This window comes from Grampus griseus (genome assembly GCF_964374135.1).
Source record: "Grampus griseus genome assembly, chromosome: 3".
Classification (NCBI taxonomy): Eukaryota; Metazoa; Chordata; class Mammalia; order Artiodactyla; family Delphinidae; genus Grampus; species Grampus griseus.
The window spans coordinates 125,826,406-125,840,415 of NC_139019.1; the positions used below are offsets into that span (position 1 = coordinate 125,826,406).

Consider the following 14,010-nt stretch of genomic DNA (forward strand, 5'->3'; position numbering starts at 1 on the left):
TGAATGGGGCGAGGAAAGGGTCTGGGCCAAGGAGCCCCTCTTTCTACCCACACAGCCTCAGGTCTCCATCCACAAGTGGAAAGGCTCCTCCCTGCCTGTCCCGGTGCTGGGGATCAGGGAGAGGAGGGGCAGAGGAGAATCTGCAGCAAAATGAGAGTGTAGGCAGCAAGCTCGCAGCCCTAACTTCCTCTCTTTTTTATCTTTTGTTTAAAAAAGGCATGTTTCTGCATTCTCGTCCTGCATGAGCCAGTGGCCACAGCCCAGCAGCCTTGGCAAAAGGAAGAGCCAACCCACTCCTCCCACGGCCCTGAGCTGAGCAGGTGGCCAGTTGGTGGGTGGGTAGGAGCCTGGAAACAGGACAGGGTGGAAAAGGGGAGGAGGCCAAGGTGGGGAGGGCAGGGTGGGAGGGAGCGACCAGGGGTCCCAAGAGGAAGGGATGAGGCCTGCAAGCGAGGGCCCTACGTGAGTGGGGGATGTCCATGGGGGGGTACTGGGAGTGCCTGTGACAGCGTTCCTGGGTGCAAAGTGTTCGGGGGGGGGTGTCTGCCCACAGGTGTGTGTCAGCAGCCCATCAGTGCCCTTGTGTATGTGATGTCAAGAGGCTCTGGGTGTGACAAAGCACACGTGCGTCACCCTGGGTAAGTACCCGTGTTAGGAGAGGGTCACAGAATGTGGGCAGGGAGGGGTGTGTGTGTAAGATAGACACTGGAGGGACGAGACCTCAGCTCTCAGCCCTGCTGGGAGGTCTTGGGCAGGGGTCCGGCCCAGCGTGGGCATCAAATTCTTCATCTGCAACTTGGGGGGTGGGGTGGGCGTGGGGCTAAAAGGTACACAGGCCTTTCCACCTTCAATATTCTGTAGCGAGCTGTCCAACAGAACTTTCTGTGATGATGGAAATACTCTGTGTTGTCCATTGTGACAGGCACTAGCCTCATATGGCTATAGAGCATTTGAAGTGTGGCTAGTAGGACTGAAGGACTGAATTTTTAATTTTATTTCATTTAAATCATTATAAGTGGCTAGTGAACACCATATTGGATAGTGAGGTTTTATGTGGATAAGAACAGGTGCTCCTGAACCAGGCAAACCAGAGTTCAAATCGTGGTTCAGCCTCTTACCAGCAAGTTATTTAACCTTGGTAAGACTATTTCCTCCCCTGTAAAATGTAAGTAAGAATAGTACCCACCCTGAGCAGCTGTTTCAAGGTTCCAGTGAGAGAGTAAGGTATGCAGTGCGTTTAGCCCAGTCCCTGGAGTATAGTAAATGCTCAAGAAACAACACCTTTTATAGGCATCATGATCTCCGAAGTGATGAGAACAGCCAGCATCATCAGAGGCAAATTGGACTTTGTCTGCCAAGCTCGGGGAAGGAGCAAGCCAGGACAGGAGGTGTGGGAGGCCATGGTGAGGGGGTGGGGTGCTCCCCAGGGCCCAGCAGCCTGTCCCTGGATATGAGCAGGCAGGGAGGCCGCACCTGGGTCTCCGACTGACGGATGGGGAGGTTGCCGTGATAGTGGGTCCAGTGTGGCTGAGAATGTGCGGACGTGCTAATGGGCCGTGAGAAGCAGGATTCACCCTGGGAGATTGCTTCTCAGCTGCCTGGTAAGCAGAGTGTCCTGGGAGCTGCTGGCTGCCACCCACAGCAGGCTCATCACCCTCTCTGGCCTAAAACACCCCAAAATGCTGACATGGCTGCAGAGGCGGCACCAGGAACATTAGACGGGGACTCAGGAGGCCTGGGTCCTTGGCTGCCAACTTGCTTATCCTTCCATTTGAAAAATGGAGATGAGGAGCCCCAGCCCCATTTCCTCCTGGGCCAGCTGTGAGAAGTGTCTGCTACGTAGTGATGAGAAGAGGTTCCTGATACCCAAGACTGGTTACTGCCAACTTCCCCTAAAGGAACCCTCCCCTCCTTTATGCCGCAGCCTCCCAGAGCCCACGGCATTTGCCTGCGGGTGTCAGCAGACGGGGACACTGCTTACGGGGCTTCAGTCACCGAACCCCCTCTCCACTCTGCCCTCCTTGGGGGTCTGATGAGCAGGAGTCCTGACAATCTCTACGGTCTTCCCTTCATTGGCTGCTTCCTCAAACACACCCAGGTCTCCCACATTCTGCAACAATAAACAACCTTCCTTCTCCCAAACTTAAAAAATTGAAGAAAAAGCAAGAGTGTTTCTCTCGACCCAGCAACTTGGGCCACTTCCTTCCTCCCTTTGTTGCTGCCAAACTTCCAGAACAAGTGTCCGACATCCACCGCCTCCTCTTCCCACCTCCCACACTCCATGAACCCACCACAATCTGGTTCCCACCTCCGGGCTCCCTGGAAGAAAAGTTGTGCCAGGCCCGTCCCCCCAGCCCCCTGCCAGCCCCGGCATCCCCCACTAGGTCTGATTGATCTGCCTAGATTGCCCCACTGGCCACCCAGCTTTGAGACCTAGCTTCCCTCTTCTTTCTGCCACACTCTCCCCGGACCGCCCCCGCCACTTGCTGACAGTGCTTTCACTTCTTCATCCCTCCTCCCCACAGCATTGCTGCTCCCTGCTCGCTCTCCACCCATTCTTACCTCTTCCCCCTCCATCCCTTCTACCCAGGACCATTAGCTGGGATTTCTGGGGAGGCTCTGGGCGTTCACGAACACACCTAAAACTTTAACAAATTTATTGTATGTCTGTGCGTTGTTCTGGGCAGAGGATGTATATTTTTCATTAGCTTGACAGAGGATTCTCTGACACCCGTCCCCCGAAAAATGATGAAAGCCACTGACTATCACCCAAGGTTGAAATCTTCTTCTATACCGCCCCTCCTCTCTTCAGAATGCTAGTCCCAAATTTCTAGCTACTCACCATCTTGCCTGGATGCTATGTGATAGGCACCTCTTAATCAAAGTCCACTCTCCTCCCCCCAAATCTCCCCACTCTGGGTTAATATACCTAAGCATTCTACCTCTCTGAGACAAGCTGGGGTGATTTCAGAAAGTTCCTGCTCGGGACTTCCCTGGTGGTCCGGTAGTAAGATTCTGTGCTCCTAATGCAGGGGGCACAGGTGGAACTAAGATCCCAAACGCCACATGGTGCATCACGTGGCCAAAAAAAAAAAAAAAAAGGAACGTTCCTGCTCAAATGTATACAGACCTGTTATCTCTAAGAGGATTAGCTTCCAATACCTCTTGGTGGTCAGTAACTTACAGCCCAGGTTAGCTGATCTGATCACTTGGCAAAGAGCAAGCCGTGGGGGCATGGAACCCAGAGCAGATGGAGTTTGAATGGCTGGGGGAAGGGACAGAGCTGGGGCTGGCCACCAGAGCAGCTCCACCGCAGGGGTCAGAGCATGGGCCACACGTGGCTACATCGGAAGCTGCAATAGTATCTTGCCATTGAGATCCATTCTCTCCCCATTCTACAGATAAAAAAACTGAGGCCAAGACCTTGAACCCAGGACTCCTGACTCATCGTCTTTTGCTCTTTCCAATACCCCATACTCTCGCATCAGAGGGCCCTAACTTGGGGTCCACAGATGGGCGTTAGGGTGGGGGGATCTGTGGGAAATATTATACAACATTCTGTGAGTTGGAGTGAGTGTGTATTTTCAGGGGTGACTGTGGCTCATATGAGATTCTCTGAGGGCTCCTAGATTCCTCAAACAGTTAAAAATCTGGGATCAGATTTGTTCAGAAATGAAATGAACATCTTGGTTTCCAAAACACCCACCTCTACATACTTTAAGCAATTCCCTTCACTTTTGGGGGGACCTCAGTTTACCCATCTGTGAAATCAACTGTTGATCATTTTTAAGCCCTCTTTATTTTTTTCGTTTGAAGCAATAGTATCATTTCTTTTTTTTTTTTTTTTTTTTTGGGTTCACGGGCCTCTCACTGCTGTGGCCTCTCCCGTTGCGGAGCACAGGCTCCGGATGCGCAGGCTCAGCGGCCATGGCTCACAGGCCCAGCCGCTCCGCGGCATGTGGGATCTTCCCGGACCGGGGCACGAACCCGTGTCCCCTGCATCGGCAGGCGGACTCTCAACCACTGCGCCACAAGGGAAGCCCAATAGTATCATTTCTTAATAACAAACAAACAAAACACAGCTATGCAGGTCACCAGACGGCAAATAAAGCTGAGATGGTAGGGGCTGGCAGCTCAGGACCCCTTCCACTTCGTTTTCTCTCTCTTCTCCCCAGCTCAGCATGGCAGCTCTGCCCCAAACTCCACAAACTAGCATTTGAGAGCCAGAAAATCCTAGGACCTTTTTCTGAAACCACACATCCCTCCCCAAGCCGCTGCAGCCGCCCACTTCCAGACTCCAAAAGATCCTGCAGGGACACAGTGTCTTCAAGCTATCCTGCACACCCCCCCAGGCCTGCCGTGTGCCAACCCAGCAGAAGTCTTGTGGGGGACACAGAAGGCCTGGGAACCAGAAGAGTCTCTTTGCTGCAGGGAACATTGAACCAACAAAAATTCCAACATATTCCTTGTTTGGGCTATGCCTGGGTTTTCTTGAATGGGTTACAAAAAGGAAAAAAAAAAAATCCACAGGTGGTGGTGTGATGAATTGGGAGATTGGGATTGACATATATACATTAATATGTATAAAATGGATAACTAATAAGAACCTGCTGTGTAAATATATATATATATATATATATATATATATATATATATATCTCCACAGAGCTTGGTGACAGGATCAGAGCAGGCAAAGCAGGAAAAAGGCTGAGGGTCTGCTTTCTCCCCAGGCTCCAAGGGCCTCCTGGCCTGGCTCCATCGACACGTACACAGCAAAGACTTTCAGAGCTTCAGAGAGAGAGGTTCCAAGGGGTAAAAAGCCAAGCACTGGACTGGAAGGAGGCTGGAGTGCCCAAACCTCATGTGTCACTGGCTGGTGTGACCTCAGGCAAGGCCCTGACCCTCTCTGGGCCTTATTTACCCGTCCCTAAGACAAGGGAGCACTCTTCATTTTGGTATTCTGTGCAGAACTGAGGCTATTCTGGCCCCGAAACCGTCACCCACTTCGTGCTTGCAGCACGGCATCTCACCAGGCGAGGACAGGGATGCAGGGCAGGAGGGAACTGGAGGCACGGGGTGAGAAGAGGGCTGTGGAAGTGCATGCATATCTCTGCTAGCAGGGTGCTCACTATCTCCCAAGGCCATGTCCGTCTGGGCGGTAGAAGGGCAGTTCTGACCATTGGAAAGTTCTTCCTTACGTTGAGCTGAAACCCACCTCCTTGTTACTCTAAATGTTACACATTTGGTCCTGCTCTGCCCTCCAGGGCCATACAGAGCAGCCTTGTCTCATCTCTGGGGCCACATGATGTCCCTGCAGAGATGAGGGGAGAGGACACACCCCCGAGGGGTCTTTTCTCCCTGCTAAATTCCCCCAGCTTCTCAGTCCTCTCTCACTTAATTTGGCTTCCAGACCTTGGCCACCCTGCCTAGGCCCCCTCTTCTAGACATTCTACAGGTTTTTAATATTCCTTTTAGTACCCAGGCATCCAAAAGTTGGAGGCAAGTTGAGCAGGCCTAAGAAGAGTAGGTCCACCAACCTCCCTGGGGCTGACATGCTCCATCAAAATATACACCTCAAAGCCTTTGCCTGTGCTGTTCCCACTCTGAGGAACACTATTCCACCCTCTTCCCTCTGACTGACTCTTATTCAGCTTCCAGCTCCCCAGTGTCACCTCCTCAGGGGAGCCTTCCCTGATACCTCCCTCATTCCAACTAGTTGAGGTCTCTTTGCAGCTCATAGCCCCATGTTTGTGCTCAGAGCCCTTAACCAGCTGCATTTAAATAATAATATCTGAAGTGATTTAATTAATGTCAGATTCTCACTAATCCATAAGCCCCAAAGGGGCAGAGATGACATAAGTCTGGCATGTGGTATCTGCTGGGCTCAGCCTGGGGCTGGGAACAGAGTCTGTTGTCAGGAAATACTTGTTGAGTGGATGCAAGAGTCACAGAAGTGTTCCTCCTTTTATGTGATGCCAAGACACCAGGGCTGTCAGCGTTTTCCAGCACAGAAAGTCCCACCGGCCTTACAGGCCCACCTGACGCCTTGGTGGGCAGCTAAGCCCCACGAGGACCTAGATCTAGTGCCTGGGCTGGATGTCAGCAGGCTGTGACATGCTCGGGGGGCTGCATCAGGCTGGCCTGGGGAGGGAGGCTTCCTACTGTGCCAGAGAGAGGCTCGGAAGAGACCGTGACACGGGCAACATGCATGCAGGAGGGGTGGACTGTGGCCAAGGGACCAGCACAAAAAAGAGGGAAGGGGAGAGAAAGAAACAGAGACCAGAGAGACACAGGGAAGGACGAGAGGCAAGGGCAGAGAGAGAGAGAAAGAGAGAGAGAGAGAGAGAGAGAGAGAGACAGCCCAGAAGCCTAGCCAGCATCATCTTGCTCTCCCTGCACTGGGAGGTAAGACTCTTGCTCGATGCCCTGTTGGAGCCAGTGTGTTTGTGTACTTGCACGTCCACATGCACCCATGTGTGTGTGTGTGTGTGTGTGTGTGTGTGTGTTCGTGCACTAGAAACAGGATGCAGGCGCTGCATTCCAAGGCTCTGCCATCACCCCACTGAGAGGACCGGGGCCCAAGACTGCAGGGGTGCTGGCAGCAGTCACCGCGCGCTTGTGCAGGGAGGCAGGCAGGCGGGAGGGAAGCTCGGCAGTGTCAGTGTGTCTCAGGCTGTGTGGAGGCGGAGGCCTGCGGCATGCACCAGAACATGTGCGTGCCTTCCGCTCTGCTGGCTCGGAGGAGGAGGGAGGAAAGGCTGTCCCCTTCCCACCTGCCCCCCAACTTCCCATCCTTGGCCTCTGGCCCCTGCACACCATCTGGTCCCCTACCAGACCCTGCTTCTGCCTCTCCCTGTGGCCTTGGGCAAACCACCTCTCCCTGGGCGTTGGCTCCACCGTTGATGCTTGTGAGAGACAGTGTCTATGGTCCTCCCAGCTCTGGTGTTCTGGAAGCCCGAAATTCCTCAAGGGTGCCTTCCACAGACGGAGGCTAAAGAGGGTAGCAGCTCTAATGGCACATTTCAGCATCTGCAGAAGTGTTCTGATCCCCATTTCACAGATGGTAAAGCTGAGGTACACCAAGGACAAGGTATCCACCCAGGGTGGTGCCTCAAATTAGAAGGAGAATCATGATTGGACATATATAAGTGACAGTTCAGAGTTCCCTCACCCACAAGGCCACACCCCTATTCCCTGGAAGTGTTCCCCAGACAGGGCACCAGAAGCGGCCCCTCTCATCAACCCTCCCCCCACACGCAGGGTGCTGGAGACCCAAACCCAAGCCTGAGAGCTGCCACCAGTCTGCTGAACTGGTCATTCCACCTTCTCAAGCCTCAGTCTCCTCATCTGTAAGATAGGCGAGTAAGTTCTCTGCCTCCCTCAGAGCTAACGGGTGGAGAAGTGTCACACCGGCCCCAAAATGCTGTGAAGGTGAGAGGTTATTAGAAGCAAAATAAAAGCACAATACCGGTCTTTGGTGGGGGGAGTACATCGATGCCCATGTATTTTCTCCCTCTCCAATATTACACCATCGATCCTCCTAACAGTTCTGCCAGGGAAGGGCGGGATTGCTAAACACATTTTGCAGATGTTAGAGCTTGTGTCCCAAGAGAGAACCTAAGTACCCAGGACCCTGGGCTTCCCCCCACCGACCCCCGCCCAGCGCAGGGAGCTGCCTCTGGTCCCCAGTGATTGCACGGGCTGCAGGGTAGTTCTGCCTCTCTAACTAACCTCTCCTGGGAGTGGGATCCAAAGCCCAGAGTGTGTCAAAGGCTGGTGGAGGCATCCTCCTTCTCCACCTCTTGGAACCCAACCCCTTCCCCTGATCTTGGTCTTGGCGAAGGCTGGGTCTGCGGGGGAGCTCTGGTCCCACTGCCCGGGCCCACGCTGACCCTGCAGCTGGCGTCGTTGCAGCCTGCCTTTTGCCTCCAAGCAGGCATCTGTGCTCCTAAGGTCTGGGCTTCCATTTCTCTCTCCCATGGGAGGAAGGAGGATTGGGGTCAAGGGAGGAGGGAGTGAGCTAGTCTCCGGGTCCCAAGAGACAGCCCCACCTCAACCCTCTAGGGAAACTGGAATCAAGCTCCTGGCTTACGTGAATCATATGCTGCAGTGCGACCTTTGTCTAGTGGCATCAAGAGGCCCCAGGGCCCTGATTCCAGCCAACGCCCCCTCAACTGGCTGCCCACCAGGCTGGGGAGGGACTGCCAGCCCTCCCACGAGCTGTTCAAAGGCCTGCAGGCAGGAGCCAGGCCTCACTGGGCAGGGTGCCAGGAAGCCCTCGAGAGGCACGTGTCCTCCTCTCCAGCTGGGCAGCCAGGGCCCTTCAGAAGGAGGTCCAAAGACCCCCACGTCCCCTTGGAGGGCCAGCCCAGCTGCCTCAGGCAGTCACCGTGCCAGTGATCTGACGTGGGCTCCCAGAATGGGGGCTCGGTTTCTGGGTGGTAACAGCAGTGTCCCGGCTGACAGGGACCTTGGGTCACCAACTGAAGGATGGGCCCTGCAGGCACCTTCGCTGCTTATCCCCCCAGAACAGGAGCTGTTGCCTATCCCTGCCAGCCTGGGGGTGGGGGTGGGGGGCAGGGCTTGGCCAGCTCCCTCTGCCAAGCTGGGCAAACCCCAGACAAAAGGTAAAGACGTGGCAGGTCAGCTTCAGCCTATTCGTCTGAGGGCAACAATGATCCCAGTGTGCCAGGCTTGTCACTATGTCTTTCTGAGAACCATCTCATTTCATCCTCCCAGCGCTTTTTTATCTCCAGGTTACAGGTGGGGGGAAAGAGGTGCTATAGCCCGCCCAGGGTCACAGCGCTATGGGTGGTGAGGTCCAGACCTTGTGGGCACTGCCACTTCCTGTCCCACTAGGCACTTGGACTGAAGCTGCATACAGAGCATGAAAGCCCTGTCTCCTCGGTGATGCGCCCAGGCCTTTTAGATCCAGGCATTAGAGGTGTAGAGCCTCATCTCCTTTTTTTTTCCGATACAAGCATCCTGAACCTCAGGCCCATCCTTAGCCTTTCCGATGTCCTGCAAGTCCTGACATTGCCTGGACCATTTCGTAAGTTTGTGTGTTTTTCTAGGGAAGGTAGACTTAGACTTTCATCATATACCTGGAGGAATATGTGACCTTAAAAAGGTTAAGAGCGCTGATGATTGTGGAAGGAAAAGGTCTGAAATTGATCAGATTAGGCCTGGCCATGCCTGCCACCCTCAGTTTTCCTGCCATGGCCACGAAAGGGCTCCCTGTCCCCTGAAATTCTGCCCTTGCCCCAATCCCTCCAAGCGCCGCAGCAGACAGCGGGGCTGAGAAGGCTCACGCAGGCTCTCCCTGACAAGTCACCCCCACAGCACCCAGTCTGCATGATATCCATCTCCTCTTGGGGCAAAACATCACTTTTATTTTCACTTTGAGCGCCTGAGTCATGTCTCAACTCCATCTCACTGCACTCTGTGACGCAGTCCTCCCGAAACCGAGGCTTGCTCGCACCCTGAAAGGCAGCTCCCAGCTGATCAGGGAATCCTTGGTTCCGTGGGTGCCAGAACCCAGCTGAGAAGGGGTCCCTGCACAAGTGCAGCAGACAGCCTCGGTCCTCCAGAGCAGCCCCAAACGTTTCGTTCCTGCTGTCCAGCCCCCCACATCCCCAGCACAAAAACACACTCAGAAAGACAGGAAGTCTGCAGACAGGAGTGAGCACATGGGTGTGTGTCTGTATGAGGGAGCTGGTGTGTGCCTGTAGGTATCAGGATAGCCTGGTGTGCAACTGTGTGAGTGTGTGTGTGTGTGTGAGTGCATGTGTGTGTGTGTGTGTGCGGGCAGCCTACTTGTACACAGCCACAGGCCCACCTCCCACATATATGCAGACACCAGCCTGAGCTCACACACGCCTTCAACACCCACACTCCCACCCGAGCCCATGGGCCCAGGCCTCACACGCACACACATAAACCTTCCCGTGGACATGCCCCCCTGTTCCTCACAGACGTGCAGGTCCAGACCTCACAGGAACACCAGTGAGCCCCAGTCCCACGTGTGCATCCTTACACAGACATATATTTACGCACAGCTGATGTGCATACAGCTCTGACTGGCCATACATGTGTACACACAGTGACGCATGTACACACCTTCCTTCCCCTGCAAACCAGCCAATGGACCTGCTTGTGCCACTTGCATCCACCCACCCCTGCAGGGCACACTTGCATTTCTAGGCCTTACACATGAAGCACACACCAGCACCTCCCTTCCGGTACACACACATGTGAACACATGCACACCTTTTCAGTGCATGCAAGTGTACCCCAGAGTCAGTCCTCACGCAGCAACACACAACAAAGCACACCCCTGTGTGTGCACATCCAGACCTCACAGCAGCACATACCTGCTCACAAGGCCCCTCTCCCCTGCACTCCTGCTGCTACAGTGGGGACCACCCAGGGCACTGGAGCTGCTCTGCCCACGGGGAAAACTCTGCCTCTACACCGTACCCCTACCATGGATCCAGACTTAGCTGGCGGCATCCGGGAACGCTTCCCTGACACTCCACAATCTATCGGTCTACCCCAAAGGGCTCTCCACCCCCCACATCCTCCCACCCTTCTCTCTACACCAGTCATCAGAGGCAGGAAACGAGCTCTGGGGCTGGACAACTTTGCCAAGAGACCAGAGCTGGTGCACCCTCACATCACTAGCCCCTGCAACAGCAGTGTCCCCCCACTGCTCGCCTGATTGTCCCTCCCCTCATCCCCTCCCCTCCTCCCAACACCTAGGAAGCCTCACCAGTGGCTCCGTTATTAACCCCTGCTGTATTGTTGCCCTCACCCCTGGCAGGAGCTGGCAGGGGGGAGGTGGGGAGGGGATGTGCTTACAGGGAGAAGTTGGCCACTCTGCACAGCTGCTGTAGGTGCCTAAAGGCAGGAGGAACTACCTGGGAGGTGGTGAGCTCTCTGTCACCAGAAGTAACCAAGTTGAGGGAGATGGCCACCTCAAGAGAAACTCAACAGGGGATTCCAGCCTTAGACTCAGCTGACTGGGAAGATCCCTTTTTAATCCTGTTTCTAAGAATCTGTGTGTGCCCAGGTCATGTGCATTTGTGTGTGTATGTGTGTGTGTGTGTACACGCACAGACACTGCCATGCACTGTCAACCCTTCACCTCTATGCACACACTCGCCGGGCTGGCCTTGGCTCATCTTGGCAAACATGCCCGCACCTGGCTCTAGGCACTCTGCACGTACAAGTGCCCCCAAACACATGCAGCCTTCCTCCCTGTGTGTGCACTGGAAGCACTGCAGGTGCACACCCCCACCCGTGACACTGACTCCCTGAGCCCTCCAGGACTCTCTGAGGTGCAACTCACTTTCCCAGTTCCTCGAAGAGCTGGTACTCTTCCGTGAAGCGGGTGCAGGTGATGGTGGCCATCCTGGCGCTGGGTGGGCAGGCGAGGCTTGGGGCTGGAGGACCAGGACTGGGATGCCGCTGCTCTGTTCCCGGAACTAGGGGCCACTCGCCTGCCCGTGCTGCCAAGTGCAAACTGAGAACCGGCTTGACTGACGAGCCCGGGGCTTCTGAGCAGAGCACTGTGGCTGCTCACAGCCTCGCGAGTCTTCGTCAGCATTCAGGTCCCCATGGCAACCACCTCCGAAACGCCCTGTTCCCGTTGCCCCGGTAACTGCCTCCCCAACACCTGCCTGCCTTCCACTTCAAAACCTGCTCCCTGGCGCCCTGGCCCTACTGCACACAGTACTGCAGGCCTGTGTGGACCCGGGGGTGGGCGGACCCAGCACCCCCGAGGTGATGGACCAAGGCAGGGGTTGGAGGAGGGGAAGGAGAACAAACTTAGTCCACAAGTAATCTTCAATCTTCCCACCTCCCCCACTTCCAACTGTGGGGCCCTTGTAACAGACAAGATGGGATTAAATGGGGCAAAAAGGCAGTTGCCATGGTAACGGCTGGTGGGTGCCACATTCTGGGATGGTCCCCCGGAAAGACAGGATGCAGTTACCCTGGCAACTTCATCTCCTCTGGAGAGACAGGTATTGCCACGTTGCCCTGGCAACAGCCAGGTTCTAAGGTTTACAGGGAAACGATGGCTAATTCATTGGGATCTCTCTCTCTCAGTGGATCACCGTAACCTCTGTAACTATCTCTCTGCTCCCCTCTAATTTTTTTTTTTTTTTTGCCTCTTCCTCTGTCTTTATTTTGCTCTCTCTCTCTCTCTCTTTCTCTCTCTGTTCTTTGCCACCTTGTCCATCACACTGGGACCCTAGCTAGGGGGAAGTGCACAGAAGCTACCAGGATTCTGGAGGGAATATCCCTGGCTGCCTGCTCACCCCAACCCCTCTCAGCCATGACAATTGGTCCCCTCCTGAGGTCTCTTCCATAACCACTCCGTTACCCCAGGCCGCCAGAGGGGCCATGGAGATCTGATCTCCTGGGGCTCATGTCCCAGTTTCTGCTTGTGCTTCAAGTCAAGGTGAAAGAGGTGGAGGCGGCAGTGGGGAGGGGAGCATGGCCTGGCTTGGAGGGGAGTGGCCGTGGACCTGCCCTAAAATCCTCATTCCCAAATTTTGTGGGCACTTTCCTGGCCAACTTCAGCTCTTCAGGGCAATAACCATATCTATGGCCCCAAGATCTCACCCCAAGGCCCGGGGGGTTAAGAAGGAAAAGGACTGGCGTTTAAAGATCTGAATTCAATTCCAGTCCTAACATATATTAACTGTGTGACGCTGAGAAAGTCACAGCCCCTCTCTGAGCCTCTAGCTCCTTTGCTACAAAACAGAACAAAGTTGCCACTGCAGAGGAAGGCTGTGAAGATAGAACAGGCTGAGGGCTGTAGAGGCCTTTGGGGAGTATGTAACTGTGAGGCCTCTTTTTAGTTTCTAGAAGAGGAGAAGGAAGGTCTAAAGTGAGACCATGACCACCCCCATCGCTCTAGCTTGAACTCAGAATCTCAGACCCTCACACCCACCTCCTCCATTCAAGCTCACTTCACAGCCCACCAGGCTGAGGTCTCATGCCAGCACTTGCCCACAATGAGCACAGGATAAAAGGATCCAGGATCCAAACCCTCTGGGTTTCTAACCCACCCATTCTGAACCTCCAAATTGCCTTACCGGTCAGCTCACTTGCTGGACACATTGTCTGCTTGTTGGTCATCCCCAACCCCAGCAGATCCCTGACTCACTACCCTAGGTCCAGGAGCCCCTGGAGAAATCTGGGTATACCCCCCCCCCACAGTTCTGCCCCTCTTCCTGAGAGCTGGGAGTGGGAGAGAATGATGGAGTTGACTCTGATGCAGCCATTTCTTCCCAGGAGAGAAATAGGAGGGAGGCAGAGGGGAAGGAGGGGAGGAGAGCCAGGGAGGAGGGAGTAATGGCTTAGCCACTAATTGCACCATTACCACCTTCACAAAAAGGAAAAACCACTCAGTTTTGTTTCTGCGCACAATATGCTTCCTGCTTCTGCCGCCAACGTTGCAATTCAGAGGCAGAGAAGAGAGGCCTTTGCTCGGGGGGCCGCACAGCCGGTGGGCAGCGGGCAGGGCACAGAATACCGCTAGAGGCCAGAGGCGAATGCACACAACTGGAGGAAGGGCTGCACCGCCACCTCCGTGTCCCAGACCCTCTAGCCTGTCGCCAGGAGGGGATGGCTACCACACACGAAAGCACTGGAACAGTCCTCAGTCACCACTTGCATCATTGCCCAGAGGAGAGAAGAGGCAGCGTTCTGCAGTGGTTAGAGTGACTCCATGACCTATAGGCTGTGTGATTTGGGACGGGTATCCTAGCTTCCCTGTGTCTCAATTTCTTAATCAGCAAAATAGAGTAAAACATTCCCTAGCTCCAGGGCTGTTCTCAGGATTAAATGAGATGAGCACCGTGTCTGACACACTGTAAATGCTCAATAGATGGGAAATTATTCTTATTAAGGGACTGAAAAGTCCCTCCGTCTTCACACTGCTCTCTCTGAAGCATGCAAGTACACATCACTATCTTCAAGTCCCAGCACTTCGGGTAC

The 14,010-nt window shown here is 54.5% G+C and overlaps 1 protein-coding gene across 1 annotated transcript in view; it reads right to left on the reverse strand.

Moving 5' to 3' along the window:
- CAMK2A (calcium/calmodulin dependent protein kinase II alpha) overlaps window positions 1–11,412 on the reverse strand; it is a gene marked incomplete at its 5' end in the record, with an annotated part of 64,433 nt that extends 53,021 nt beyond the window's left edge. Inside the window, one exon of the mRNA XM_082650097.1 lies at window positions 11,351–11,412. Within this exon, the coding sequence (XP_082506223.1) occupies window positions 11,351–11,412 (62 nt within the window). The remainder of the gene's footprint in view (window positions 1–11,350) is intronic.
- Between the last annotated feature and the right edge of the window lie 2,598 nt (window positions 11,413–14,010).